This window comes from Fimicolochytrium jonesii (assembly GCF_025526975.1).
Source record: "Fimicolochytrium jonesii strain JEL569 chromosome Unknown EV422scaffold_3, whole genome shotgun sequence".
Classification (NCBI taxonomy): domain Eukaryota; kingdom Fungi; phylum Chytridiomycota; class Chytridiomycetes; order Spizellomycetales; family Powellomycetaceae; genus Fimicolochytrium; species Fimicolochytrium jonesii.
In genome coordinates, this window is record NW_026515670.1 from 1,372,246 (window position 1) to 1,395,995 (window position 23,750).

The 23,750-nt window shown below is 53.1% G+C and overlaps 9 protein-coding genes across 9 annotated transcripts; 4 read left to right on the forward strand and 5 right to left on the reverse strand.

Moving 5' to 3' along the window:
• The first annotated feature begins 730 nt into the window (after positions 1-730).
• On the forward strand, positions 731-6,495 carry EV422DRAFT_517791 (uncharacterized protein). The gene is made up of 21 exons (XM_053069474.1): positions 731-868; positions 938-1,061; positions 1,135-1,248; positions 1,316-1,602; positions 1,668-1,958; positions 2,048-2,133; positions 2,200-2,300; positions 2,368-2,442; positions 2,538-2,624; positions 2,696-2,828; positions 2,895-2,986; positions 3,067-3,248; positions 3,318-3,537; positions 3,618-4,150; positions 4,230-4,374; positions 4,458-4,584; positions 4,655-4,820; positions 4,899-5,242; positions 5,347-5,575; positions 5,660-5,809; positions 5,906-6,495. Exons 1-21 carry the CDS (start codon positions 842-844, stop codon positions 6,374-6,376), a joined length of 3,984 nt encoding a protein of 1,327 aa, XP_052928889.1. The 5' UTR covers positions 731-841; the 3' UTR covers positions 6,377-6,495.
• A 1,398-nt stretch (positions 6,496-7,893) lies between these two features.
• EV422DRAFT_249248 (uncharacterized protein) lies at positions 7,894-9,346 on the reverse strand. Its single transcript, XM_053065729.1, has 4 exons — positions 9,175-9,346; positions 9,010-9,109; positions 8,766-8,935; positions 7,894-8,691 (listed from the first exon to the last, which is right to left on the reverse strand). The coding sequence occupies exons 2-4, from the start codon at positions 9,080-9,082 to the stop codon at positions 8,020-8,022; spliced, it is 915 nt and encodes a 304-aa protein (XP_052928890.1). The 5' UTR covers positions 9,083-9,109; positions 9,175-9,346; the 3' UTR covers positions 7,894-8,019.
• Position 9,347: 1 nt separating this feature from the next.
• On the reverse strand, positions 9,348-10,325 carry EV422DRAFT_249247 (uncharacterized protein). The gene is made up of 3 exons (XM_053065728.1): positions 9,707-10,325; positions 9,556-9,637; positions 9,348-9,453 (listed from the first exon to the last, which is right to left on the reverse strand). The coding sequence occupies exons 1-3, from the start codon at positions 10,176-10,178 to the stop codon at positions 9,393-9,395; spliced, it is 615 nt and encodes a 204-aa protein (XP_052928891.1). The 5' UTR covers positions 10,179-10,325; the 3' UTR covers positions 9,348-9,392.
• Positions 10,326-13,052: 2,727 nt separating this feature from the next.
• On the forward strand, positions 13,053-13,949 carry EV422DRAFT_549908 (uncharacterized protein; the record flags this gene model as incomplete). The annotated part of the gene is made up of 3 exons (XM_053071737.1): positions 13,053-13,188; positions 13,288-13,802; positions 13,878-13,949. 3 exons carry the CDS (start codon positions 13,053-13,055, stop codon positions 13,947-13,949), a joined length of 723 nt encoding a protein of 240 aa, XP_052928892.1.
• A 324-nt stretch (positions 13,950-14,273) lies between these two features.
• On the forward strand, positions 14,274-16,002 carry EV422DRAFT_249491 (ribonuclease P 40kDa subunit-domain-containing protein). The gene is made up of 5 exons (XM_053065730.1): positions 14,274-14,575; positions 14,637-14,793; positions 14,863-15,015; positions 15,098-15,229; positions 15,298-16,002. The coding sequence occupies exons 1-5, from the start codon at positions 14,468-14,470 to the stop codon at positions 15,924-15,926; spliced, it is 1,179 nt and encodes a 392-aa protein (XP_052928893.1). The 5' UTR covers positions 14,274-14,467; the 3' UTR covers positions 15,927-16,002.
• A 718-nt stretch (positions 16,003-16,720) lies between these two features.
• EV422DRAFT_503938 (uncharacterized protein) lies at positions 16,721-17,273 on the reverse strand (the record flags this gene model as incomplete). Its single annotated transcript, XM_053068391.1, has 3 exons — positions 16,721-16,853; positions 16,929-17,072; positions 17,158-17,273. 3 exons carry the CDS (start codon positions 17,271-17,273, stop codon positions 16,721-16,723), a joined length of 393 nt encoding a protein of 130 aa, XP_052928894.1.
• A 267-nt stretch (positions 17,274-17,540) lies between these two features.
• On the forward strand, positions 17,541-19,733 carry EV422DRAFT_549909 (ALG6, ALG8 glycosyltransferase family-domain-containing protein; the record flags this gene model as incomplete). Its single annotated transcript, XM_053071738.1, has 8 exons — positions 17,541-17,623; positions 17,859-18,107; positions 18,211-18,391; positions 18,464-18,705; positions 18,770-18,991; positions 19,060-19,284; positions 19,352-19,421; positions 19,542-19,733. The coding sequence occupies 8 exons, from the start codon at positions 17,541-17,543 to the stop codon at positions 19,731-19,733; spliced, it is 1,464 nt and encodes a 487-aa protein (XP_052928895.1).
• A 52-nt stretch (positions 19,734-19,785) lies between these two features.
• EV422DRAFT_517816 (uncharacterized protein) lies at positions 19,786-21,033 on the reverse strand. The gene is made up of 4 exons (XM_053069475.1): positions 20,798-21,033; positions 20,439-20,646; positions 20,266-20,338; positions 19,786-20,202 (listed from the first exon to the last, which is right to left on the reverse strand). Exons 1-4 carry the CDS (start codon positions 20,960-20,962, stop codon positions 19,887-19,889), a joined length of 762 nt encoding a protein of 253 aa, XP_052928896.1. The 5' UTR covers positions 20,963-21,033; the 3' UTR covers positions 19,786-19,886.
• Positions 21,034-22,697: 1,664 nt separating this feature from the next.
• On the reverse strand, positions 22,698-23,552 carry EV422DRAFT_492432 (pseudouridine synthase; the record flags this gene model as incomplete). The annotated part of the gene is made up of 1 exon (XM_053067599.1): positions 22,698-23,552. One exon carries the CDS (start codon positions 23,550-23,552, stop codon positions 22,698-22,700), a length of 855 nt encoding a protein of 284 aa, XP_052928897.1.
• Between the last annotated feature and the right edge of the window lie 198 nt (positions 23,553-23,750).

Here is a 23,750-nt window from a genome sequence, read left to right on the forward strand (position 1 = left end):
CTCCATATTCGGCCCCCAGGCCGTATTCTGATCGTCGCGATGAGCAAGAGACCTTGACAGACTTTGTGGACTCTGGTGATTGGTTGGTGAGGGTCCCGGCTAAAAAGAGAAGCTACATCTTGTATAATGAATCAAGTGGGACGATCTGGGGTACGCATAGGAAAGGGCTATTGACCGACGGGCATGTATATGAGAGGTTTTTTGGCAATGTGAATCCTACATCTTGCACTATTGACAGAGACAAACTATGTACATGGTTGGGGGTAATGAAACCTCTCACAAGGACGTCCTCAGATACGCCCGCTCTGTACGCAGCTCGGGATCTACGTCAGCGTTGATCCACAGCTTTCCCCCCAGATAGAACTCCAAAAGGCGCACGCAGGTATTGGGACGATAACCAGGTTCTTCCGGTATTACAACCAGGGCTAGCCCGAAGGACCAACGTACATTGCCATCTCGGAAAGGTTCCGCACCCAACCTCCACCCGTGCTTGACCGTGTCCATCGTGTTGCGCACGTTGGATCATTTACAGAATAACGTGAGCATTTCCAGCTTTTCGACACTGTCGGCTTTGGAAATTCATGGTTCCCATGACGGCGCTTGGGGGGGAGGCGGGTGGAGCCTCTGAATTGCAAGCAAGGGTGCGAAAAAACGGGAGGCAAGGTGGAGAGCGTCCAGTTTCCGTTCTCAAGCAGACGCGTCCAGTGCCCCTTTTTCCCAAACGCGTCCGGCCGGCCCTGTTTTCAAAGTCCAATTCTCAGAACTCCAGTGAAGGCCGCTACACCCAACACGCGAGGTATACATATACATATACACACCGCTACAGCTCTACCGTATCAGAATGAACGCAGAAGAGGATTTCGCTGCGGTAAGTCGCTGTCAATTTTATGGGCCATCCAATGCATCCATATCTCACGCTTTCAATCCCAACCCCTAGATCAACTATTATTGCAGACGAAAGCTATACCATCATGTCCACGATTTTTGCACGCAGCGTCTCAAGAGGAGAGTTGGAGACCCATTGCTGATATTCTGGAAGGCTGCGTCGCTGATATGGCAAGGTAGCTGCGCATTGGAAGGCGTTGTTATGATTGTTTGATGGGAGGCTGATACACATGTGTGATGTTTTCGAAGCGGGACGGGCATCGGAAGCAATACGTGGTCTGGAACCCCTCCAGGACAAGAAGGATCTAACGTTGCCGACGACGATTGCGCTCATCGCTGCCCATGAGCGATGCAAATATATTGGTAGGTGGGTGAATCTATGCCCAATCTACCGCTGTCCGGCCCTTAACACTAACCTTTCATCCTACAGATCAAGAAGCGATACAAGAACTAGAAGCCAAACTCGCCATCTCCAGCGAGTCCGCCACCCCGTCAGCCCAAAGCCTTATTCTGACGGGAATGTTCCATCTTCACATCGGCAACCTCGCGGAAGCGCGCCGCAACATCAAAAAGGCGATCGCAGACAATCAGGCGCCGTCGGAGGCTCTGTCGCTGATGGGATGGATTGAGGCGGACCCGTCAGGACTAGCGCCTGTCTCGGGAAAGGCGCGGTCTTGGTTTGACCGTGTGCTGGAGAAGCAGCCCAACAACTCTGATGTGAGTTTTGGTGTCGCCGGTTTACGGAAATGAGATGGTTGTAAACTGACTTTCATCGGGGACAGGCAACCCTCGGCCGAATCCACTTCCTCCGCAAACGCCAACGCGACCTCCCCACCGCCGTCGACCTGATCTCCACCCTCGTCGTCCAACATGCCCACTTCGTCCCCGCCTTCATCGAGCGCATGTACCTCCTCGTGGAAAGCGAGGAGTGGGACCAGGTTCTGGACGCGTCGAATCGTGTTATTAGCTTGGCGCCGGATAGCTTTGATGCACGGATTGTGCTGCTGGTGCATTATTTGGCGAGGGAGGGGGATCTGGAGGCCGGGGCGGCGCATTTGAGGGACTTGGCTGAGGTGCGTCGTGGTCAAGCGCTGTACTTGCCGGGCGCGAGCGTACGGAGATAAAGGGAGACTGAAATAACCTGCTTTTTTGACAAAAAAAGGTTCTGGGAAAAGTGGAACCCACGAACGCACCCCTATACCACCAAATCGCACTTTTCCTCCGACGACTCTCGAACAGAACTCCGAGGTAAGCAACTAGACATAGCTTGCCCCATCTTCATCCCGTCTCCACGCTAATCAATATGCCCGTCAGCATCCTACAAGTATCCATGGACCTACTGCAACACGCCATAAGCCTCGACCCGGGAAACGCCGAATATGTTGCCGAGACGGGATTTGTGTACTTCCAAACAGGTGGGTGCGCTGTTTTGTGGGAACTGTACATGACCGATTGGAGCTAGACATATTCATTCACTATCAGATGACTTTCCAAGAGCGAAGGAAGCACTCCAAGCAGCACTCGCGCTCGACCCGCAGAACTGGTCCGCCTTCTTAGGTGGGTGCGCCGCCGATGACCTTCACCGTCCTCTAAGCGCTCAGAGCAACATATCACGAGCAAAAGCAAACTGATACCTCACATGTTTGTTCCAGGGCAAACCTTTACCCAAGCAGCCACAGGCGACCTCGACACCGCCGAAGAACAGCTCCAAATGGTTGAAGAGTTCCAACTCGGTGAAGGTAACAACATCACCCACCTTGGCATACTGCGGAGTTCCAGAGCATTTCACAAACCTCGTTCCTTCGCATAGCCGACCCCGGCCGTGTAGCCCTAGTCCACTCCATGGTCGCCTGGCACAAATACAAAAATGCCGCCGAGCGCATCAAGTGGCTGACTAAAGCGGCTGAGGCGCATTTGACGTTGGATTTGGAGGGGGCTTCTACGTAAGGCTTCGCTGCTTGTATCTCTACGGGGTTATTTGAGAGACAGATGCTGACTTGTTGATGCAGGTTGGAGTATTATACTCGGGTGGCCCCAGAACTGGTCCTGGTGACGGCGTCGCAACTGGCCGTGCACTGTCCCTCCACGCCCAAACGGGAAGGTAAGATCCACCTTGCCTCACCTCTCGAACATGATCGACACCTGTAATCCATCTAATATAATGCCAACCCGCAATATCAGGCGAAGAAGCCCCCGAGGTCGTGAAACGAATGCTCGAGATGCTCGAAATCCTGTGCCGCATTGTTCCGGGGAACACAGATGCGTTGTACTATAAGGCGAAAGCGCAATATTTGTCGGCCGACCAGGCGCAGGCGTTGTCGACCACGACTAGATGCTTGAAGATTAATCCCATGCACACCGAGGTACGGCGATCATAACTCGGATGAAGGGTCGGCTGACATCTCATTCTTAACGATATCTCTCCCCCCTAGGCCTACCTCCTCCTCGCCCAAATCCACCTCGCCCTGAACCACGACCAGCAGGCGATGCAAGCCCTGGAGACCGGACTCAGCTACGACTTTAAAGTGCGCGAGGTGCCCCTGTTTCATGGGTTGAAGGCACGGGCTTTGAAGATGCAGGGGAGGTATGAGGAGGCGTTGGAGACGTTGAAGGCGGCGATGGAGTTGGGGGAGATGAGGGAGGGGGTTGAAGGTAGGTGTCACATTATTCTTGTTGCATGGATACATGCATTGCGCACGCAGACCGTCTAAAGAATTGTGAATCGAATTCAGAATCGAGAAAAATCTCATCAATCCGCACCCGCACCCACCCCACCACCACCCACGAGCGCATGACCATTTACCTCGAACTCGCCGACGCCCACACAAAACTCCACCAACCCCTCCTCGCCACCCGCGTCATGCAAACCGCCACCCGCCTCTTCAGCCACCCAGACCACCGCGATCGCCTCACCCTCGCCAACGCCGAATTCGCCCTCGCGCGCTCCGACCCCGACGCCGCCCTCGCCGTCCTCGCTACCATCCACCCGGACACACCCTCCTACATAGCGGCCAAGAAACTGATGGCGGAGATTTATTTGACGCATAAGCGGGATAAGAAGGGGTATGCGAGGTGTTATTCGGAGCTGGTGGAGCGGAACCCGACTGTGGAGAGTTGTTTGCTGTTGGGGGATGCGTATATGAATTTGCAGGAGCCGGAGAAGGCGATTGCAATATATGAGAGTGCGATGGATGCGAGTCCGGAGGCGGGGATTTTGGCGGCGAAGGTGGGGAAGGCGCTTGTTAGGACCCATAATTATCAGAGGGTACGTTGCGTGGTGTTTTGGAGATTTCGGGCAGGATTCAATATGCGGGATTGATCTTTGATTCCTACTCGTGCATTAGGCTATCAGTTACTATCAATCCGGTCTAGCGACCGATTCACCCCACAACACAACCTTTCGGTACGATCTTGCCGAGCTGTATTTCAAGCTGCAGAGACACGAGAATGCCGACACGCTCTTGGAAGAGGCCATCGCAATCGCCGAATGTAAGCTATGCGCGATCAAACCCGGGGCATGTCCGGAGGCAACAAACTGATGCCATCTTCGCTGCATTTGATCATTCTTTTAGCTGAAGAAAGCCGCGACAACGAATACATCGTTCGAACCCTCCTGCTCCTAGCAAAAGTCCGCACCGCCAAGCAGCAGTTCGAGAGCGCCTTGGCCACATTAGAAAAAGCTCGGGATTTGCAGATACAGTGCGTTTGGCATCCAAACCATCATTGACATGTCATTCAAGTAAATAACGACGTGAAATTCTTTTGCCAGTCTAGCGTCGAAGGAATCTGTGGTCGCAGAAAACAGGAATCAACAAGCGATACTGTCGCAAATCAATGTGGAGATTGCGGATCTGCTCGCTAACGTGTTGAAAGATACGGAGCGGGCGATTGTGCATTACAATGAGGCTGTGGAGCAGAATCCGGGGGATGAAAAGGTAGAAAGCGAAATAATCGGGGTCGCATATCTTCCCCAACCCCTCCCGAAAACAAACTAACCTAAATGTCCACCCCAGGCAACAATCTCCCTCTGCCGCCTCCACCTAACCACAGCCACCCTCCTCCCCGCACAACAGCACTGCGCCAACCTCCTCCGCCTCAACCCCTCCTCCGAGCCCGCCACCATCCTCATGGCCGATATCATGGCCCTCAAGAACTCCTACAACGAGAGCATCGCGTATTTCCGGCAACTGCTGGAAAAATCACCCGCGAATTACGCGGCCCTCGCGCGCCTGATTGAGACGATGAGAAGGAATGGGACACTGAGTGAGGTGGATGGATTTTTGAAAAGTGCGGAGGGAAGCTCGGTTAAGGTGCATTTGCATCCGGGGTATCATTTTTGTAAGGGGTTGCATTTTAGGTGGGTACTCATTTCACATCTGTTGTTTGTTGAGACCGCCTTTGTTGCAGTGGCGATTGAGCCGACGAGGCAGTGCTCTCACATGCCCTCTTTCGTACCCGTAGATACACCAACGCAACCAATGAAGCCCTCAAAGAGTTCAACTTCTGCCGCAAGGACGCCGAATGGGGCGAACGTGCCCTCTACCACATGATCGAGATCTTCCTCAACCCGGACAACGAGACAATAGGCGGGGAGGCGTTGGATGCTGCGACGGACGCGGCAGCCGCGGGGAGTAGCGCGAAGGGGAGCGAGGAGGTGTTGGCGGTGTTAACGGCTGATAAGCTTTTGAAGGTTGGTTTTTGGATGGTCCGCAGGGCGATCCAGGTTGAACGACAGCGCACTAATTGCTACGTCTTTCTTTGTCTTGAATCACAGGAACTGCCGCAGAACCCCAAATCCCTCCGCACGCAGATCCTCGAAGGCAACGCTATGCTCGCCACAAAGCAGAAAGCAGACATTGAAAGAGCCGTCACTCATTTTACCGAGATCCTCACGGTTGAGAAGGATTACGTCCCTGCGTTACTCGTACGTCCCAATCGCACCGCATATGCATCATATTCGCACGTTCAAATCGGCAATAAACTAACCCCTCACGGCGAATCACTCACAAAAAAAAACCAGGGCCTAGCAACAGCCCACATGCTCCTCAAACAATCCCCACGAGCGCGCAACCACCTCAAACGCATCTCCAAAATGGACTGGTCCCCGCAGTTCGCCTCCGAATTCGAGCAAACCTGGCTCCTCCTCGCCGACATCAACATCCAAGCCCAGAAATATGAGCCCGCAACAACCTACCTCACCCTCCTCCTCACCCACAACAAATCCTCCGCCCGCGCGCTGGAGTACCTCGGTCTCATCCACGAGCGGCAATCGCAGTTCACAGACGCTGCAAGGGTCTACAATGATGCGTGGACGCTGGATGGGAAGATTAACCCGGCGTTGGGGTATAAGCTGGCGTTTAATCTGATGAAGGTGAAGAAGTTTGTGGAGGCGGTTGATGTGTGTCATAGGGTGTTAGGAATGTACCCGGAGTATCCGAAGATGAGGGGGGAGGTGTTGGGGAGGGCGAGGGCTATGCTGAGGTGTCCGTGAGGTGGGATGATAGGGTTATTATTGCGGAGAGGGCGGGCCAGTGTGGGAAAGGGATTTTTTGTACATAGACAATACCACCGTTGATGGAAGATTTTTGGGTATTATCAATGAATGTGAACATCAGATCTGTTCTTCGCACATTGGATAGCGGTCGGAGGGGGGAGGAAGGGCATTCGAGAAGAGAGGGAGCAACCGTTCTTTCCTACGCACATATACAGAAAGACGGTTCTCATTTCCGCCCAGAAGTTTGACATGTGTGGCACGCGAAGCTCCCACCTCAAGATCAAGGCAAAGCGTAACCGCCAAGACGAATGCAGCACGGTTCACAAACGAGTCTGCACCCATATCCACGCACTTACCTTTTTACGCACTCCTCTGCGCCGTTTTCACAAACTCCGTCCTCCCATGAGTGTATTGCCCTGCCATCCGCAAAATCACCACTGGAAAACCTGCCCATTCCCGCGCTCACCTCGTCCGCAATTCCCTCTCGGTGAGCTATGTGTTAACGCGAGACTTTGGCAAGAACACCCAGCTTCTCACAATCGTATGCAAAAACGGGCGATCTTACCCTTTCCCCAACTTACATCTTTTCCCGATGCCCGCGGGCAACTTACCTCCGCTAACTAAAGACCAGCTGCAACCAGACTCCTGGAAAGTAAAAGAAATTGGAAGAGGGACGGAAGGTCAGTGCGTCTTTTATACGGGGAACCAGCCGGTGCCATCCAGTCGCAAACTCCATGTTATGCTTATCGAATGTGCTTACGAGACGCGTCAACTCCGCGTCTGCCCCCAACAGCCCCTAACCCAAGCCCAACCCTCGTAGAGAATCCATCACCCAAGCGACCCGCACGGACGCGAACACCGTATATATATATAGTATAGCCAAGAACACATGGCCGGTTGTTGTCTCTCGGGCGGCCTCCTTCTCTCCAAAAAAAGAAGGGGTAAACCGCCGTCCGCACCTCGACGGATCGACCAGGAAGCCATCCATCGAAAGGCGCAAATCACGAAGATAATAAGATAGAAAAACATGTGAGAGGTGAGTGACGGTGCAATTACCTCCCAAACCAACATTTTCAGCGTGCCTCGTTGATTGAGGACCCTGACCCTCTTACCGAGACCTCCCAGTACGTTCTCGATCGTCTTGGAAGGGCTGGAAAAGCTTCTTCTGAGTCGAGGGACAGGAGCAGGTGACAGATGTTCTGAAGAAAGGACCCCTGCTTGCGGCGGATATGTGGAAGCATTTTTCTACAATCTCGCAGTCTTGCGCGAAACGCCAATTCACCGCACCAAAGGTCTTTTCTCACCACGCGCCGAGTTTTCCCTCTCATGGGATGCGCTCTCAACAACAAATTGTCATTCAACAGTATCATTTCAGAGATGTCTAGCATTCAGGTATTTTCTTATCCCGGCCTATATTGGTGTATACATGCCCCCGCAAAAGCTAAAGGGAAACAGAAAAAGCGGCTCTACAAAAACCCAGGGCGGGCAAAGCTACAGTTCACTAGGGTGTACATGCAATGGACAGTGAGGGATGGGCTGGGGCGATCAACGCGTTTTGCATAGTGTACATAGAAGCGTGTTACAACCGTACACCACAACGTTCAGTATGTGGTGTATGTGATGGTGGTTTGGCAATACGACTACCCATTCCCCTTCGGCTGCAACCACATCCGCCCCTCGCCCAACACCTCCAACGGAATCTTCGTCTTACTCCCATCGGTGCGTTGGACGCTCAACTCCGAACTTGTGATACCGACAATCTTGACCGAGAGTTTGGACCCGTTGTCGTGCAGGTAGACTTTGTTCGATTTTCGGAAGGCGTGGCCGTTGCAGCGAAGGGTCTCGCCGTCGACGCGGATGTCGGTGGATAGGTAGGGTGGTGGTATGCCGGCGGCGGCGGCGGCGGCTGCTGCGGAAGAGGAGGTGGGGGGGTGATGTATTGGTGGTGGAGGGAGGTGTATTGGGTAGTGGTGGTGTTGGGAATAGGGTGGGGAGTGTGGGTGGGGTTGGGGTGGCGAAGAGGAGTGGTGATGGTGCTGGTATCCGTGTTGATGTTGTCCGTAGTGGTGGGGGTGGTGATGTGGCTGTTGGTATTGCTGCAAGTTTGCGGGAATCGTTTCGACGCTTCGCGGTATCGTGACGATCCCGCTGGACTTCTCGTCGTTGCCCTGCGGTATGGAGGCATCGCGGGTCCGCGCGGGGGATGATTTGGGTATTGAGTCGTTGGTGGTATTTGATGGTTTGTGGGTGGATTGATGTTTCTTGCGTGATGGTGGTGCTGTGGGTGCTGCAGCTGGCGGTTTGGTTATGAGCTGAAGAGGGCGGGTCTCCCAGATTAGTCACTGCGGCTTAGGAAGTAAGCGAACTAACTCAAAGCGATACGCACCCCAAGAACTTCGAGATCCTCATTGATCTCACTCTTCGTGAGCCCACTCACGGTGGCAGATGGGAACCCGCCTTTCTCCATCACGACCTTCCAGTCACTGATCTCATTCTTCATGAATTTCCGCCGTTTCAAGCAGGAACTCCGATCTGGTAGGAAGGTTGTCGGGTAGCCTAGGTCATGAATGATGTCAGGCTTGCTGCTGTTGAGGATTCTCCGATTTCTGTGTCGGTTGAGTGTGACGTACCTAGTTCGGCTATTTGCAAAGCGCGACGCTCTTCCACCATTTTCCACCGCTTGGTATTTATTTCACGAAGCATTTTTCGTCTCTCGTCAGCACGGCGACACTGGAATGTGAACAAGCGTTGAATATGGGTTCATGAGACGTACAAGAAGCCAATGCAGAACTTACGATGAAGTCTGACTGAGACTGCGTAATGGTTGCCTCGAATTGTCGCTGGTAGAAGAGCTTCTCCTCCTTGAGCCGTGCTGCCGCAGCTGCCAAGCGCTCTGCTTTCTTTTCTTCCAGTTCTGCAACTTGCACGAGCAAAGTGGCATGTTGACCTATCGTTTTGTGGACAAAAGTCAATAACTGTCACTGTATGGCGCAGTCTTATAAGTGGCAAACAGCTAACCAAGCTCAATAGCGCTCTCCTCCGCTTCGATCTCCGCAAGCTTTTCTTGGTACATTCTGTAGGACGTTGGGGGGATCGCAAGTAAGTTCCAATGCATTGAGGCGAACATGGTCGGAAAACGCCCTTCAAGCCACTGGCTGCAGCTAAGAATGACTCACGCTTCTCGGAATTTCGCAAACGCATTCTCGATTTCCGTTAAAGCCTTCAATGCTTCCTTCCGTGCGGCCTCGTGTTCATCGTCTAAGGAGTGGGGAGCGAGTCAGTTGGCCGTCTTCACGAAGAGGTCTTCACGCAATGCTGAGATCATACCTTCAGCCATTTGTTCAGCGGTTCTTGGTGGTTGATGACCATGCCGAGACCGCTCTGACTTTGAGCGTTTATGCGGTCTTGCAGAAGGTTCCGCATCGGCAGAGTGCTTCGAAGGGGAAAGGAGCTTGCTAGGCGAAACGTCAAGGCTCTCTAGAGACACCAGAGACAGCGTCCGTTCCGGTTCTGGCGGCACGGCAAACTTGACGTCCTCTACAGTTACTGAAAGCGTTTCCACGGCAGTTTGAGACGACGCCTCTTCGACGCCATGTATCGACCGAGAAGCCTCGAACAGGTCAGGCTCTGCCTTCAGTTGTGCCAGCATGTCGTCAGGCGTGGCAGCGGGGGCGTCTGGCAGAAATAGGTCTTGAGGCGGTTGAGGTTTTTCTTTTTCCGTCGTTGCCCCAGGAAGCTCAGGACTTTGTATTGCTTCTCCTTCTTGTGGTCCACCGACAGTCGCTGCCTCGGCCTCCATATCCCGACCCTTACTTTAGAGACTACCGCGCATGCAGTGGCTCTGACACGAGCGAGGGTGAGGAGGTGGCGGAATGGAGAGGACGGGAACGGAAGCGGGAACGGGTAGGCAAGAGTTGCAGACCAGCTAGCAGCGACGCAGTGGGTAATGGGGACGGTATGGCGGCCGGTGTGCCAGTGTGCCGTGGATTCCGCCTTGAACAGATTCTCGGAAGTAAGAAAACCGGAATGACCGCAGTGTTCGAGAGGCAATGCCCTGGGATTTTTGCAGTGTGGGAGTGATTGCTGGTGCCAGTTACGAAGCAAGCTGAACGAAGCAGCGAGAACGAAGGGAGGCGGTGGTTGAGGTTTCTGGACGGCTGAGGGTTGAAGAAAAGCTCTTTTTTGGGGGGGAAATTGTGAGCGAGAGGAGTTGCTTTGGAGTCCTCCCAGCGAGCGTGCGCTTTGGGCCCTTTTGGCCTCTCGAGAGAGACTGCCCCTGCAAAGTGATGACAGGACAGGCAGACAAGCCGTCAGCACTAAATAATCAGACGCGCCCCCCCAGTTCGTCTCGCAGCTCTCGGGCAGATCGCAGGCTACTCCAATTGCCCCGTAAACAGCACAGGTACAGTATATACAAGTCGAAAGACGTCGCATATTAGCTGGCTCTAATCAAGCGGTCTGCGGCCCTGTCTGCCCTGTCCTTCGTTTCTGTTCATACGCAAACGCAACTTGAACTTTCTGAGCGCATCGTTGACCCGGCTCGATCGATTTTCCCACGCTCGCCGTAAAACAAAATTGCATCTTCGGAACGGTGCAAGGGCTGCTTTAGAAACCTCAACCAGGACAACGGCGTATCTATGTAATCGGACAATGTCAGGTAATGTAAGACGCCCCCGCCCGAGTTGCAGTTTCCTGGACACCACAACTTCGCTTCCGCAACTGTTCTTTATAAGGAGGGTACGGGTTTGCCCATACACTGCTGCGTCGATCTATTTCCTCCTGTAGGGTTTATTGAAGATAGGCGCACGACCGCCAAGTATCATGAGACCTATGAGAGATTCGTTCAGGCCAGCGCCTTCTGGATTGATTGGGCATGAACGACACCGGAAAACCCGGATAAATTTCGGTCAGAAAGTTCTCGCACAAAGGTAAGCTACCTGTGTTGCAAGTACCATGACCGACTTAACGTTTTTTGCAGGATCCATGAGCCTACCTACTGGAATGCCGCCGTTCGTCATTCCATCTGAGACATGGGTAGTATGTCACGTCCAGCGCAGGTTCGCCTACTTGTAGCGGCAATGATGCGCATCGAAACGCCGTTGGAGTGGAAGCGGAACCTCATCCTCATCATCCTCATCCTCATCCTTCGACGTGCATCTTTTCCAATTGGGAATCATAATAATTCAAATGACCCCGCCATGCTCTACTGGGCGGTTAGCGAAACAGGAATTAATCTCGGAGTACTGCCTCGATTGCCTACCTTACGCAAGTCAGCCCTCCACGAAGAGCGTTGGAGTATCTTTCTGTGGTTCTGACGGTACTCACGGGGTACTCAACCTTGTGTTCATTGTCGAAGATCCATTTGGGAGTTTTACCATGCCTGAGACGCGGACTAACCGTTGTGTATCTGCTCAACGCCCAACATGGAAATACTTTCGCTGATCTCCGACAAAGTGGAGGAGGGCTGAAAGCCATAAGAGACTTTAAAGCCCGCCTGCGGTTTGAATATCAAAGCAGGCCCGAGTCGGGCATAACGTCTCCGTTGCGGCTTGAGGTTGGGAAACTTGAGGGACGCGACGCTGACTCTGGTCAAACGCGTCGTAAGCAACCTCACACAATCGCAACCTTCGTTTCCGTTTTTCGTTCAACACCTCATAACCCCTGGCCCGACGCCCGACTTATGGTATCTGTTACCGACTGTGCAAGTCGCTTACCGCCCCGCTGCTCTATAAAAGGCACCGCGAGCAGCTGTGGCTGTTCACGTTTCTTTTCTCTCCCGGAGCCTTCTGGTCGGGGAGTTATATAAGTAAAGCGCGCCGGAATGCTTTTTGGGAGTGATTGCAAAGCGGAAGGGTGAAGAATCCATTGGCGTAACTTCAAGTTGGCCCATTGGCTGACATCGCAAGGATTAAGCGGTATGTTACTGCAGGACAGGTGAGTGGTGGGTGCAACTACCAATTGACTCATGAGCGTAGGTCATCTGGGGAAGTGCGTACTGTGTACATCTTGGAGAAGGAAAGCCCTCAATCGCTCTCAAAAGGAATCTGGATTCACGTAGAGATGACTACAAAGCTTAGCAGAGAATTCTCTCTCCGGAGTCCGTGGCAAGTCGATAGGCCGTTGTCTCGAGGAGCATGTTGAGGCTCAAGCCGCACACTTGCAGGGGTTTTACTGTATGTACAGTACCTTTTGCTATTCCACGCGTTATATTGCGGAAGTTGTATGCGACGCGTTGGATCGGACAACCCTGTGCGTGGCTTCCCACCTTGCGCTATCAACTCCGCTGCGCTTGCATATGCATACAGTACTGTACAGTACTGAGTACAACGCCGCTTTTACGCCGTTCACGGTATCCCGCTTCTCGATATAATGGCCAAGTTGAAGGCGGCCTGCATCACACTGGAACTTCCAGCTGAAGCGTTTGATCATCATGGACATTGAGTTCATTTACCATCCCCCCGTTCTCCCCCAACGTTTTTTTGAAATTCATCTCCGAACTTGAACATCATGAAAAGCAGCCGCAACGAGAAGAGTCCGCCTTCACCGCCTCCACATCAGTATAAAAGCAGAGCTCTCCCTCCTTGCCCGCCCTCTCTCACCGTCCACTCTCACCGTCCACATACCCTCAGCAAGCATAACACAACTACGGTTACAGTAGTACGACAACCCTAAGATGACTCTCCCCGATTTCATGGTCGATCCGGACGCCGTCCTGAAGGATGTCGACGTCGAGTGGCGTAACAAGCGCGCGCCGGATTACAAGAAGGTGAATCAGGCGTGGGTTGATGAGCGGAGTGTTGTTCACGAAGGTGGGTAGTAAATCAGATCGAATGCTTTGTTTGTCTTTATGACTGATATGAGGTTTTCACGCTCACACACCATCCAAACCTCCATCTCCAATTCATCAGAGGGTTCTCTCCCCTGGCTCGTGCAGAACCTCGTCAAAAACTGGGAAAAAGAAGTCTCGTACAAGTCCAACCCCGCGCAATGGCGCACGGTCGACCTCACCTCGTTCACGTTCCAGACCAACGGCGGGCCCGTGATGGACCTGGCCGCGTTCTCCCAAACGGGGTCCTACAACGCCCTCATCGGCGAATCCGAACTCTACTCGTCGACCCACTCCGACTTCATCGAGTCCCACAAGACATTCAAGCGCGCGCTCCGCACGTTCAGTTGGGAGGTGTTGGAGGTCTACTCCGGGCCCCCCGTCGTTGCGTTCAAGTGGCGCCACTGGGGGACGAGTGTCGGGAAATTCAAATCCATCACCCGCGATGGCCGGAAGATCGAGGCGGACCCGGTGAATAAGGTGGTTGCGGTCTTTGGGGTCACTGTGGCGGAGGTGACGGAGGATTTCAGAATCAAGCGGTTGGAGACGTTCTATGACCCTAGTGAACTGATTGCGCAGTTGACGAGGGAGTATAGGGTTTATGGACGGGTGGAGAAGGATGGGGTGGGGACGACGGATGATGTTGTTGTGGATGACGGGCCGGTGGATGAGAAGGCGTTGAAGGAGGCGACGGAGGCGATGGCGAAGTGTCCGTTCTTTAATGGGGCGAAGACTGAACAGTAAAGTGAAGCATTAGAGTGGGCAGGCGTTTAGATAGACACCGTAGAAGTGCAGCGTAGCCCTTTTGTTTTGTAATCATAGATGAGGAGTGAATCCAACCAGAGTAATGCAACATAGAAATCACATCACTCTCCCCCAGGAACGGGTTTTGGTATTCCATCCAATGGTTGGTGCGCGAACAGCAGGTACGGACGATGCGAAACGCTCGAGACGCATGGCATGCATGGCACCTCTTCCAGGAAAATACAGTAGGTTGTGCCAAAACGCTGGTTACGACGGGCGCGTTGAAGAGCGTTGAAATTGACGGCATTTGGGCAAGTAGTCGCGCCCCACTCAACCACCCTTCCTTGTAGACTTCCTTGACCTCCTCGAATTTACATGCACAGTGTTGCCAGGGTCGCAAGTCTCCAGGCCGGCGTTCAGTTTGCAGTCACCGGCCTCTGTTAGGTCCTGCGCCCAATTGGAGTAACAGACCTTGCAGAGTTTCCTTACCCCGTCGTTTTCTGACAAGCCGGCCACAAATGTCCGTCTACCCCACGTTCGACCAACCGCCCTCTTCGCTGTTTCTGTCTCATACGACCACCGATATTCCCGCCGCTGTAGCTGCCACGCACTCGTTCAACCATGCCGTGAGTGGAAGAGACCATGTCCTCAGTATGCTGTGAATTCCCTGGCTCAACAGCATTGTAGTTGGAGGTGATAATACCCCTGGACTGTGACGGTACCGCAGCGAAACAGATAGCCGCGGAGATCTCGAGGACATGCTCGGCGTTCTCGTACTACAAAGCATCGTTGCCCCTTTCTCACTTCCTTGATGAAACGTTCTTGAAAAATTATGTCCGGCAAGGTAACGTGCACCAGAAACCCCTTTCTCTGTATGAGGGACGTTATCTACATCGATACCTCTTCCATTCAGGCGGATTCACAGCATTACGAGTAAATGCTCGCCTAGATACGGACGATGTGTTTGCCATCCTTCCCACAGGCCACCTACTTCTGAGTTTGACGAAAGACACGTATGAATCGCTTGGGCTTGTGGGCAAGGCTTCTAAAAGCGGAGGAAGGCATGGTAAATATCTGGGGCCTTTGTGGGTGGAGACAGGGGAAGAGGGAAAGTCGCGGGCATTGAATGCATTTCTTCTCCCATATAGTCGTCAAGATAGACCTGTCGGACCCGTCATTCAAGCCTGGGGATAAGCACTACGATCGAGTGAAGTGGTGTTTTTCGCATACCATCAATCCCAGCATGAAATACGACTTTTACTTTTCTTTTGTGAACATCAGTGAGGGATCTTTCTTCACAATGTCGCCTTCACTCCCGATGCGCCGTGCTGATCCGTGTCTGCTCCAGCAACCAACCAATCAATAGACATCAACCCCGCTCACTTTCCAGCGGGAAGCAATCTCACGAAATATTCGACTGGAACCCGTCAACGCATATACAACGACACGACAATGCCAGACAGCGCTTCCATACAACTTCGCTCATTTCAAAAGTCATCAAATAACCCATCCGCAAAAGCGAGTTACTCGGCACTGGAACCCGCAGAACACGAAGAATGGAAATCACATGCGCTGGAACTCATAGAGTGGTTTGGCCTGCTGCTCTGTGACGACGATGGGGAGGATGACAAAGACACAGCGGAGGATATACCCGCCGACCCATTCTATTCCGTCTACACCATCCCCGAGCCCACGCGGACATCCTCCGTCATCCGCATCACCTCGAAGGGGTTCATCTCGACAGAGCAGATTACGAGTGTCCTGAAAACTATCAGAACCGCCTTATCTGCCTCCACATCGACTCCAACGATTCCATGGGCACTTGTGGCAGCATGGGGGTTCCGCGATGCACCGGTATCGTTCAGAAACGCTGAGCACGGGTATGGCGAGAACGATTGGATGGTGCTGATGAAGCGGATGGAAGAAGGGTGTTTATTGGCGCAGGCTCTGGGAGCGGGTGATGCCTTCGTGGTATAGGGGGCGATCGACAGTAAATGAGGGCGGGTGAGATGCGTATATTGAGGCGGAGCAGAGGTATGTTTTAGATCTAGATCTAGACGCATGTTACGTTGTATATATGGAACTAGCGATACGGTGATCTTTGAATGTTTTAAACGTCTGTCCGGGAGCTACGTAGTGGGGACATGAACACCAAACACAGCGGAGATGTTTCCCGCGATGTGGGAAGTTATCGGTGAACACGACTCCGTGGTTTTTGCATACATCCCGCCAGCCGGACATCCAGGAACTTTGCCTGTTCTTATCCGTATGCGGGAGGAGCCCGATCCCCAATGACTCCTCTCTATGCCCGGCTTGAGGCGTTGTCGCATCGAGCTGTTGGCGTGCGCCAGATGTAAGGGCAGCCTCCGTACTGATCCCCGGACAGCGCTAAGACCTTTCCACATCGAACGCGAGAACATCATAAGCAGGCGCCAACGTTGTCACAGGGCTCATCTGTCCCTGTTTCCATGCTTCTACGTCGAAAAGTTCTCCGATATGTAGCCCGTCGAAGACCTAGCGAGAGTCCTGCGACGGGACAAGTGTTGTCGTTCACTTGGTGCTGGAGCTTGTTCGGCAAGTGAGCGGGCCGGCCGTTTGATCAATCAAAGGCCACGGTGAATTGATAGGAAACGTCCGCTCAGCCGTGGTATGATGTCAATGCGAGCCCTCTCTCCAAAATCCGTTATCACCGGGTATCCCCAACCCTCCCCAAAACCGCCCGATCCCTCTGTCCTGTCGTAGCCTATCCGCAATCTCTGCATATCCCTTCCTCAAGAAGCAGCTTTGGCAGCAATATCCTTCTCCTCATCCGTCGTCCGATCATCATTCCACCACATCCCCCGCTTCAAACCCGACTGGCCTCCATACGGAGTCGGCTGTTTGTAGATTCGCGTTGGTTCATGCCTACGTTGATAGATCTCTGATTAGACTGGGCGCTCTTTCACTTTCCCACGGCATGATGTTTTAGGCCCCACATACCCAGGCTGCGACCAGAAACAACTAAATATCAATTTGAAAGTCCGCCCTGCGTCGGTGAATGGTATCGTGGTGGACGCGACCATGAAGTCTTCGATGTGGCCGTTGCAGCGGTGCGGTCGCACTTTTTCTATCTTTTGCCACGCCCTACAGAAGAGTTATATTCTTTAGCTACATGGTTTGTGAGCGAGCAGCGCTGAAGGTAATTATAGAGAGGAGAGCGTTCACTTACCCTGGGCCGAACTTGGCTTCTACGACTCGCTTCCGGTCAGCAAAAGCCTCGACGGTGGACATGACTGGCGGGTCGTGATGTGCTGGCGGGTGGTGAGGTGGGTCTTGGGAAGACATTGTGTTGCGACAGTCTGGAAGTTGAATAACGAACGAACTGAAGCAATTCGGCAGAATTGGACTTTGAACGAGGAACATGCCCAGAGTTCCCAGACGAATGTTGTGTTGAGACGCAGTTGAGACGCGTTAAAAGGAGGAGGTTGCTCAATTTACGAGAATTACGGCTGGGAAATCCCACTGCGAAGCCGCAGATAAGTGGCTTGCGTACCGTAGATAGAAAGTCGGTCTGCGCAGGATCCCACACGGCATACGAAGTGGGCCTTGAAAATGGCAAAGAAGCGGAAAGTGCCCGGCTCTTCGCGGGAAAGCCCTAGCCCATCCCCCCAAATGGCAGCGGAAAGCGTGGCCGCGTAAGTTTACCGAAGAAGTAGTGAAGCGTACGATGTAAGTCGTATGGCTTTCATAGGAACCTGTGCGGAGCAGGCTTTGCCTTTCGGGATCGTTAGCGTTGCAGCTGTAGATAACGTCTAATGGTTTCCTCGACTCCAGACACCAGCGAATAGAATCGCACAAAGCAGCAGACCACGGACCGTCCGTCTCCGCCCCTAACGGCGTAGTAGGGCAGTGGTTCAATCTCTTACATAGCACGAGCAGCGCACATCTTGCCCTATTCTCGACGTGCCTGTTCGCTCTGTTTGTTCGATGGGCGGTTTCCCTGAACGGATACTCGGGCCAGGGTGTCCCTCCGCTGCACGGCGATTTTGAGGCCCAACGACACTGGCTGGAGGTCACGGTGAATCTGCCGCCACGCGAGTGGTATAGGCATGATCTGAAATATTGGGGGCTGGACTACCCTCTGTTGACGGCGTATCACAGCTGGATCTTGGGATACATGTGAGTTGATGTTTTCAGGCCAAGAAAGAGGGCTGCTTGACATCCGGTGTGTGCCCGCGGGTGTTGTTTCCGCTTCGAGACCTTACTGAACGTCTTGCATCAGCGCAAAGAAGATGAATCCTGCATGGGTGGAACTTTACACATCCCGAGGACACGAGAGTGAACCCCTCAAAATCTTCATGCGGGCCACCGTGCTTATTTCGGAGATCTTGATTTACTTCCCAGCTGTCGTGTACTTCGTGGCCATTTGGGTCCCGCGGTCGCAGTGGCAGTGGTTGCAGAGGGTGAGCTTTCCCAGCTAACTCTCTGCTTTAAACTACATGTTTGCTTATCTCCCGTTGCTTGCCGTGGGCCAGAACGTGCTCACATTTCTGATCCTGCTTCAACCTGCCCTCATTCTGATCGACCATGGACACTTCCAATACAACTCGATCATGTTGGGGTTCGCATTATGGGCGATCGTAATGCTCATGACAGATCGCTTGGTCCTGGGAAGCATCTTCTTTGTGCTCGCGTTGAACTTCAAGCAAATGGCCCTGTTCTATGCCATACCGGTGTTCTTTTTCATTCTTGGAAAATGCGTCAAGGGCCCGCGAGGGTGAGAAAGATATCAGGGTATGCGTACTCTCCAGGATACTTATCCAGATAACTTTACCCCATAGATTCTTTATGTTAATCAAAGTTGGGCTCACGGTCATCGCCACCTTCGCCATCGTCTTCTCCATTTATTTCGATTCCATCGACGATGTTCTGCAAGTCGTTCGTCGCGTCTTCCCCGTCGAGCGCGGACTGTACGAGGACAAAGTGGCTAATGTTTGGTGCGCCATAAGCGTTGTGATCAAGCTACGACAGATCTTTCAACCCCACCAGTTGGTGTATCTCAGGTGCGTTGCTTGATGTCTACCTCCGTGGACATGCGGTACAGACAAAGACGATGAATTATCTCTTGCAGCTTGGCATCAACCCTCGCAGCGGTTCTGCCCTCCAGCATCCACCTCTTCCTCAACCCATCCCCGAAGCTGCTCCCATACGCGATGCTCAATACATCCCTGGGCTTCTTCCTCTTCGCTTTCCAAGTCCACGAGAAGTCCATCCTTCTGCCGTTGTTACCCGCTACGCTTCTGATACTGGACGACCCCCCGGCGGCTGCTCTTTTCAACTCCGTGGCTGTTTTTAGGTGAGCCGTCGAGGAGGCGGGGAACAGCGGTGTTGAATGACGGGGTGACTGATCATTCAGTTCATAGCATGTTCCCGTTGCTCTACCGAGACGGACTAGCTCTGCCGTACGTGGTTCTCTCCCTCTTCTGGATCGGCGTCACTTTGTTCATGTGGAGAAGCGCAAATTTGACTTGGAAGGTCTCCTCTGCGGTAAGGACTGCTGGACCTTGATTACACCTTGGCCATTTACTTACGCCGGGATACCCCACATCACAGGTGGTGTACTTGGCAATCATCGCCATCCATATTCTCGAATTGACCGTCCCGCCACGAAAGTCGCTCCCAGATGTCTATGTCATGGCCAATGTCGGCTTGTGTACAGCGGTTTTCGGCGTACTGCTGGTGTATTTCAACTATAGGCAGATGTTCGACTCTCCACACACAGTCAAGAAGCTGAAGAGAGGGTAGCGTAGTACGAAGGACCTCGGAGAGCAATTGTAGACAGATAGATCCATCAACACAGCATCTTCGCGTTGTGCTCGCCATCAAGATAAATTACGAAAAGCTGCTCAAACCAAGGTCTAAACGTCCATCTAGATTATGCCTAATATATACGCCTACTCAGATCTGAGAATCTACTGCTGGTTCGCTAGAAGCCGGCACCTCCTCTGCCTTTTCCTCGCTCTCATTCTCATCCTCATCGTCTTTATCCTCATCGTCCGACTCTACAATGCCATCAATAACTTCCACATCCGCCATATCAGAGAACTGCGAGATTCCCGACGGGTCCACCACCACGCAGGACCACGGGACGGGCACGTCCAACAGGTCGTTCAGAGAGCCGATGCAGTCGGCGATTTTTTCGCCGTGGTCGTTCGAGACAGGGACTGTCCGGAGATGCCCGGCTAGTTCGAAAACGCTGTTTCCGATGTGGTTGCTGGAAATCGAAGATTATGTTATGACTTGGTGAGTGGATGGAAGGTGGGGAAAATGGACGTACTAGATGGAATCTATCCGCTTGACGCCGTTCCTCTGGATCGCAAACTCCATCTCCGGCACCTGCAATGCCGCATCTGACAAAATCCATACAACATTAGCCTTTGGTCGAGTCGGAGGGAACGCGTCCCTCGCAAAGAGGATCTCCCCATGCAGCCATATGAAATGGATACGCACAAGGACTCTTCAGCAAAACATTCCACAATTGCGACCGATCAGTGATTCGCAGCTTCAGCGTCCGTGGTTTCCAGTCTTTCTGATCCGGCTCCGGCAAGACTTTAAAGCGCACGAGCCCTGCATCGTCACGCAATGTCTCTACGTCCGGGAGAGTGTTCAGAAGCTCCGTGAATGTTCCTCCTAGAGCGTCTTTGAACTCTTCCATGTCCTACGAAGGGACGGGTCAGATAAAGCCGCGGAAAGAGCGGGTGTGCTCCAAAAGACAGATGCAATGACGTGCACCCCTTCAAACGATATCGAGGCTTTGACGTCTTTGTAGCCTGGTCCTGCTCCACACCACCTCCGCTCTCCCCACCCACCTCATATCCCAATTCCCGGCAAAGGAGTTCAGCGATGGGATCTGAAGGGAGCCATTCTACGTTGGCGAGAGTATACGCCTTTTCCAATTCCTCAATGATCCGGGACACCTCCTGATGCGACAGGTTGAGCTTCACTGAGGAGTCGGTGGGGAGCGGGATACCCATGGCGGCTGTCGCTGGTGGTGAAGGAGAATGCCTCTTGTCGGGTAAGTGTGCAAAGTCGCAAGCTGGGAAGTTGGACGTCAAGACGTCCAAGACGTTCAAGACGTGAAGTGATTTGTCATTCCATTCGGTGGTCTTCCGTCACGTGACAGCTTTATGTTCTCGACGAGCTCAGGAATCTTGCCGCCTACCCACCCTATGGCTCCCCCGAATGCTGGCCACTGCTGGGTGAATCACGATGTTCTGCTTCAAAGATGGCACCCCGCACACTGTCCGGATAGGGGATTTAGGTATTTATGCGACAAAATGCGTGCCTGCTGCAAAGTTTGGCTTCAAGTTCCTCCACGCTCTGAAAGCGGCGGCCATAGTGGGAGGCGAGTATCGACGAAGTGGTAAAGAACTCATTGATATCGTGAGCAGTGGTGGAGACTCCGCACCGACCCTGTTGACCTTACTCAGTCGTTTGAGGTCCCGTCGAAGCTGGAGTCGCCCACCGCGTTCGGTTGACATAAGCGGAACGCGGGCAGCAAAAGCAGAATACGAAATCACTGCAGAGACACGTGACTGGCTATGACTGTAGAAGCAATGGAAGCTGATCGAAGGAGGAACACAAGGTGACACGGATTGCGGGCAGTTAGCATGACTGTGCCTCTTTTTTGGGTGTGGCGCAGGGATCCGAGGAATCTCGAGAGCTTCCCCGCAACGTCTATAAAAGGGAGGCCTGCCCAGCATCCCTTTGAGTTCCTGCATACTTACCTGACTCACGGCTTCGTGTGATCAAGAAGGCACGGCCGGATTGAGGCTCGTCGGCATTGCACAACCGTTCGATGGCCTTGGTTCACCTGGCCCTTCGGGGTCAGCGTGGGGGTATAATTTTTGGTGGTGGGAGAGGTTTCGGCCTTCTCCTGAAAATTTAATAAAAGGCAGAAAACCCATGAATTGATGGTGTAGTGTTTGGGAGTTTTCTCGTCGGTGAAATATCCTCCATGCGTCTGCGTTGCGATCCGTACAGTGTACGATCCCGACCGAAGATGCGATTGCCTCTCTGTCGTGAGCAGGCTTGGTGATGCAATAGTACGTTTGGTGATGCAACAGTGCTTAGGAGCGATCCTTTCGTCATCACCTCGGTACGACATTTCTTTTGCGGGAGGAGATGTGGGACACGATAGGGGTGCATGGAAGGGTGAAAGTGGACTGGGCGAGTTACCTTTGTAAGCTAAAACAGGTGGGGTGGAACATCATTGGAGGAGGGTATACACAAATTCGGCGGACTCCGGCGAAGACTACGGAGTCGAGTCGCCCCGGCTGAATATATGATATCTTGCACGATGGGGCCGAACCATCCGAATATTTACATAATTATATGCCAGTATACATATCGCTGCACGGTTATTCTATCGGCCAAATATGGCTCTACTCTATGCAAATGATGTCTCGATCCGCTAGGAAACCATTGAAAATCCTGGACCCCGTAGCTGCCGTTGTTGAGACAAATACGTGCTAGATGTGCCGATGGGCTTTCGATGGGACATCTTCGGGGATATCGGTTCTCGGTCGCTTCAATGGCGTTGCGGATGCGGGGGGGGGAGATAGCATCCAAGTCAGTGGGGATATTTGTAATGAAGGTCGCTGTCTTCGCTCGGGGAGCAGTTTGCTCCCTGGGCCCTATGTCGGCAGAAAGGTATGGGCGGTGCAGAGGGCGTCGGAAGAATTGTGAATCGATGGCGACGAGTAGACGCTACGCCTTGACTATCACAGCCGCATCACCCTCCTGCTTTGCAAGCAGCACAGGCTCCAGCGGCACAAGCAGCGGCATCCTCAACGGCAGATCCGCTCTTACGCCCGGCTGCTCCGCCACATACTCCTCAAACGGATGCGCCGCCTCCACCCTCAACGTCTCCTCCTTAAACGGCATCTCGATCTTCCAAGCGTGCAACATCGTCCTGAACGCAGTCGGATCGTCCAACGTCCGCGGATCGTAAGCAGGATCGCCAATGATCGGATGGCCGATGGACAGCATGTGCACGCGAAGCTGATGGCGGCGACCTGTATGTGGGGTCAGCATAACAAGGGTGACGGGTAAAGTGTGGAAGTAGCCCGTTTTGAGGACCTCCACATGTGTTTCGCAGGGTTTGCCTTCGGATCCTTCAGCGACGCAGACCCCGTTTCGATTCGAAGGCACGCTTTTGTCGATTAGGGGCGTGTAGATGGCGAACTTGCCCTGTTTTGTCATGTGCCCGCGGACGATGGCGGCGTAGGTCTTTGTGAGAGTGCGAGCCACAAACAGTTTGCCGGCTAGTCCGGCGGCTTTCCTGTTCAGGCCCCAGCAGTGCACCCCACTCGTCACGTAATCCAATTGGTGCAGTAGATGTAGTTTCGGATGTTGTGGGAACTGCTTGTACAGAAGAGACTCCTCAGTCGGACAGGACTCGGTGTCCCCATCTATCCGCAGATCCCAGGGTTTGTTAGTGATGAGATACGTTTCGGGGTTGTAGTAGAGAACGTCGATGTCGTAGGTGCGCATGTATCGAGGGTCGTGGCCCTGTATCGTTATTGGTGGATTGGGCATGGGGCTAAGCGCATCATTCTGCATTTCGTCAAAGCTTGCAGCTGACGGAGCACCTTCTGTTCTCTTTTCAGAGCCCTTCCCTACTACTTCCTGAACAGTAACTTTCGCTCGTCCCTTGACGTCTTCACCCACAGTCTTCGTCCGGACCACCTTGTCAACTAAGGCTAGTGAATCCAAGACTTCCCCACAGCCTCTGACCTCACCGAGTCGACCCGCCAGCAG

What these genes read in the sequence shown, in the direction of transcription:
- EV422DRAFT_517816 (XM_053069475.1), bottom strand. Translation starts at nt 20,962, where the DNA reads ATGGGTATCCCGCTCCCCACCGACTCCTCAGTGAAGCTCAACCTGTCG. An exon ending in TGTTTTGCTGAAGAGTCCTT is followed by an intron (nt 20,339 to 20,438) that starts GTGCGTATCCAT and finishes GGATTTTGTCAG; the next exon opens with ATGCGGCATTGCAGGTGCCG. An exon ending in AAGCGGATAGATTCCATCTA is followed by an intron (nt 20,203 to 20,265) that starts GTACGTCCATTT and finishes TTCGATTTCCAG; the next exon opens with CAACCACATCGGAAACAGCG.
- EV422DRAFT_249248 (XM_053065729.1), bottom strand. Translation starts at nt 9,082, where the DNA reads ATGCTTCGTGAAATAAATACCAAGCGGTGGAAAATGGTGGAAGAGCGT. An exon ending in TTTGCAAATAGCCGAACTAG is followed by an intron (nt 8,936 to 9,009) that starts GTACGTCACACT and finishes TTCATGACCTAG; the next exon opens with GCTACCCGACAACCTTCCTA. An exon ending in AGGATCTCGAAGTTCTTGGG is followed by an intron (nt 8,692 to 8,765) that starts GTGCGTATCGCT and finishes CGCCCTCTTCAG; the next exon opens with CTCATAACCAAACCGCCAGC.
- EV422DRAFT_249491 (XM_053065730.1), top strand. Translation starts at nt 14,468, where the DNA reads ATGTCCGTCTACCCCACGTTCGACCAACCGCCCTCTTCGCTGTTTCTG. An exon ending in GAAAAATTATGTCCGGCAAG is followed by an intron (nt 14,794 to 14,862) that starts GTAACGTGCACC and finishes TCTTCCATTCAG; the next exon opens with GCGGATTCACAGCATTACGA. An exon ending in CTTTTCTTTTGTGAACATCA is followed by an intron (nt 15,230 to 15,297) that starts GTGAGGGATCTT and finishes TGTCTGCTCCAG; the next exon opens with CAACCAACCAATCAATAGAC.
- EV422DRAFT_249247 (XM_053065728.1), bottom strand. Translation starts at nt 10,178, where the DNA reads ATGGAGGCCGAGGCAGCGACTGTCGGTGGACCACAAGAAGGAGAAGCA. An exon ending in CGCTGAACAAATGGCTGAAG is followed by an intron (nt 9,638 to 9,706) that starts GTATGATCTCAG and finishes CCCACTCCTTAG; the next exon opens with ACGATGAACACGAGGCCGCA. An exon ending in TTTGCGAAATTCCGAGAAGC is followed by an intron (nt 9,454 to 9,555) that starts GTGAGTCATTCT and finishes AACGTCCTACAG; the next exon opens with AATGTACCAAGAAAAGCTTG.
- EV422DRAFT_517791 (XM_053069474.1), top strand. Translation starts at nt 842, where the DNA reads ATGAACGCAGAAGAGGATTTCGCTGCG. An exon ending in AGAGTTCCAACTCGGTGAAG is followed by an intron (nt 2,625 to 2,695) that starts GTAACAACATCA and finishes TCCTTCGCATAG; the next exon opens with CCGACCCCGGCCGTGTAGCC. An exon ending in TTAATCCCATGCACACCGAG is followed by an intron (nt 3,249 to 3,317) that starts GTACGGCGATCA and finishes TCTCCCCCCTAG; the next exon opens with GCCTACCTCCTCCTCGCCCA.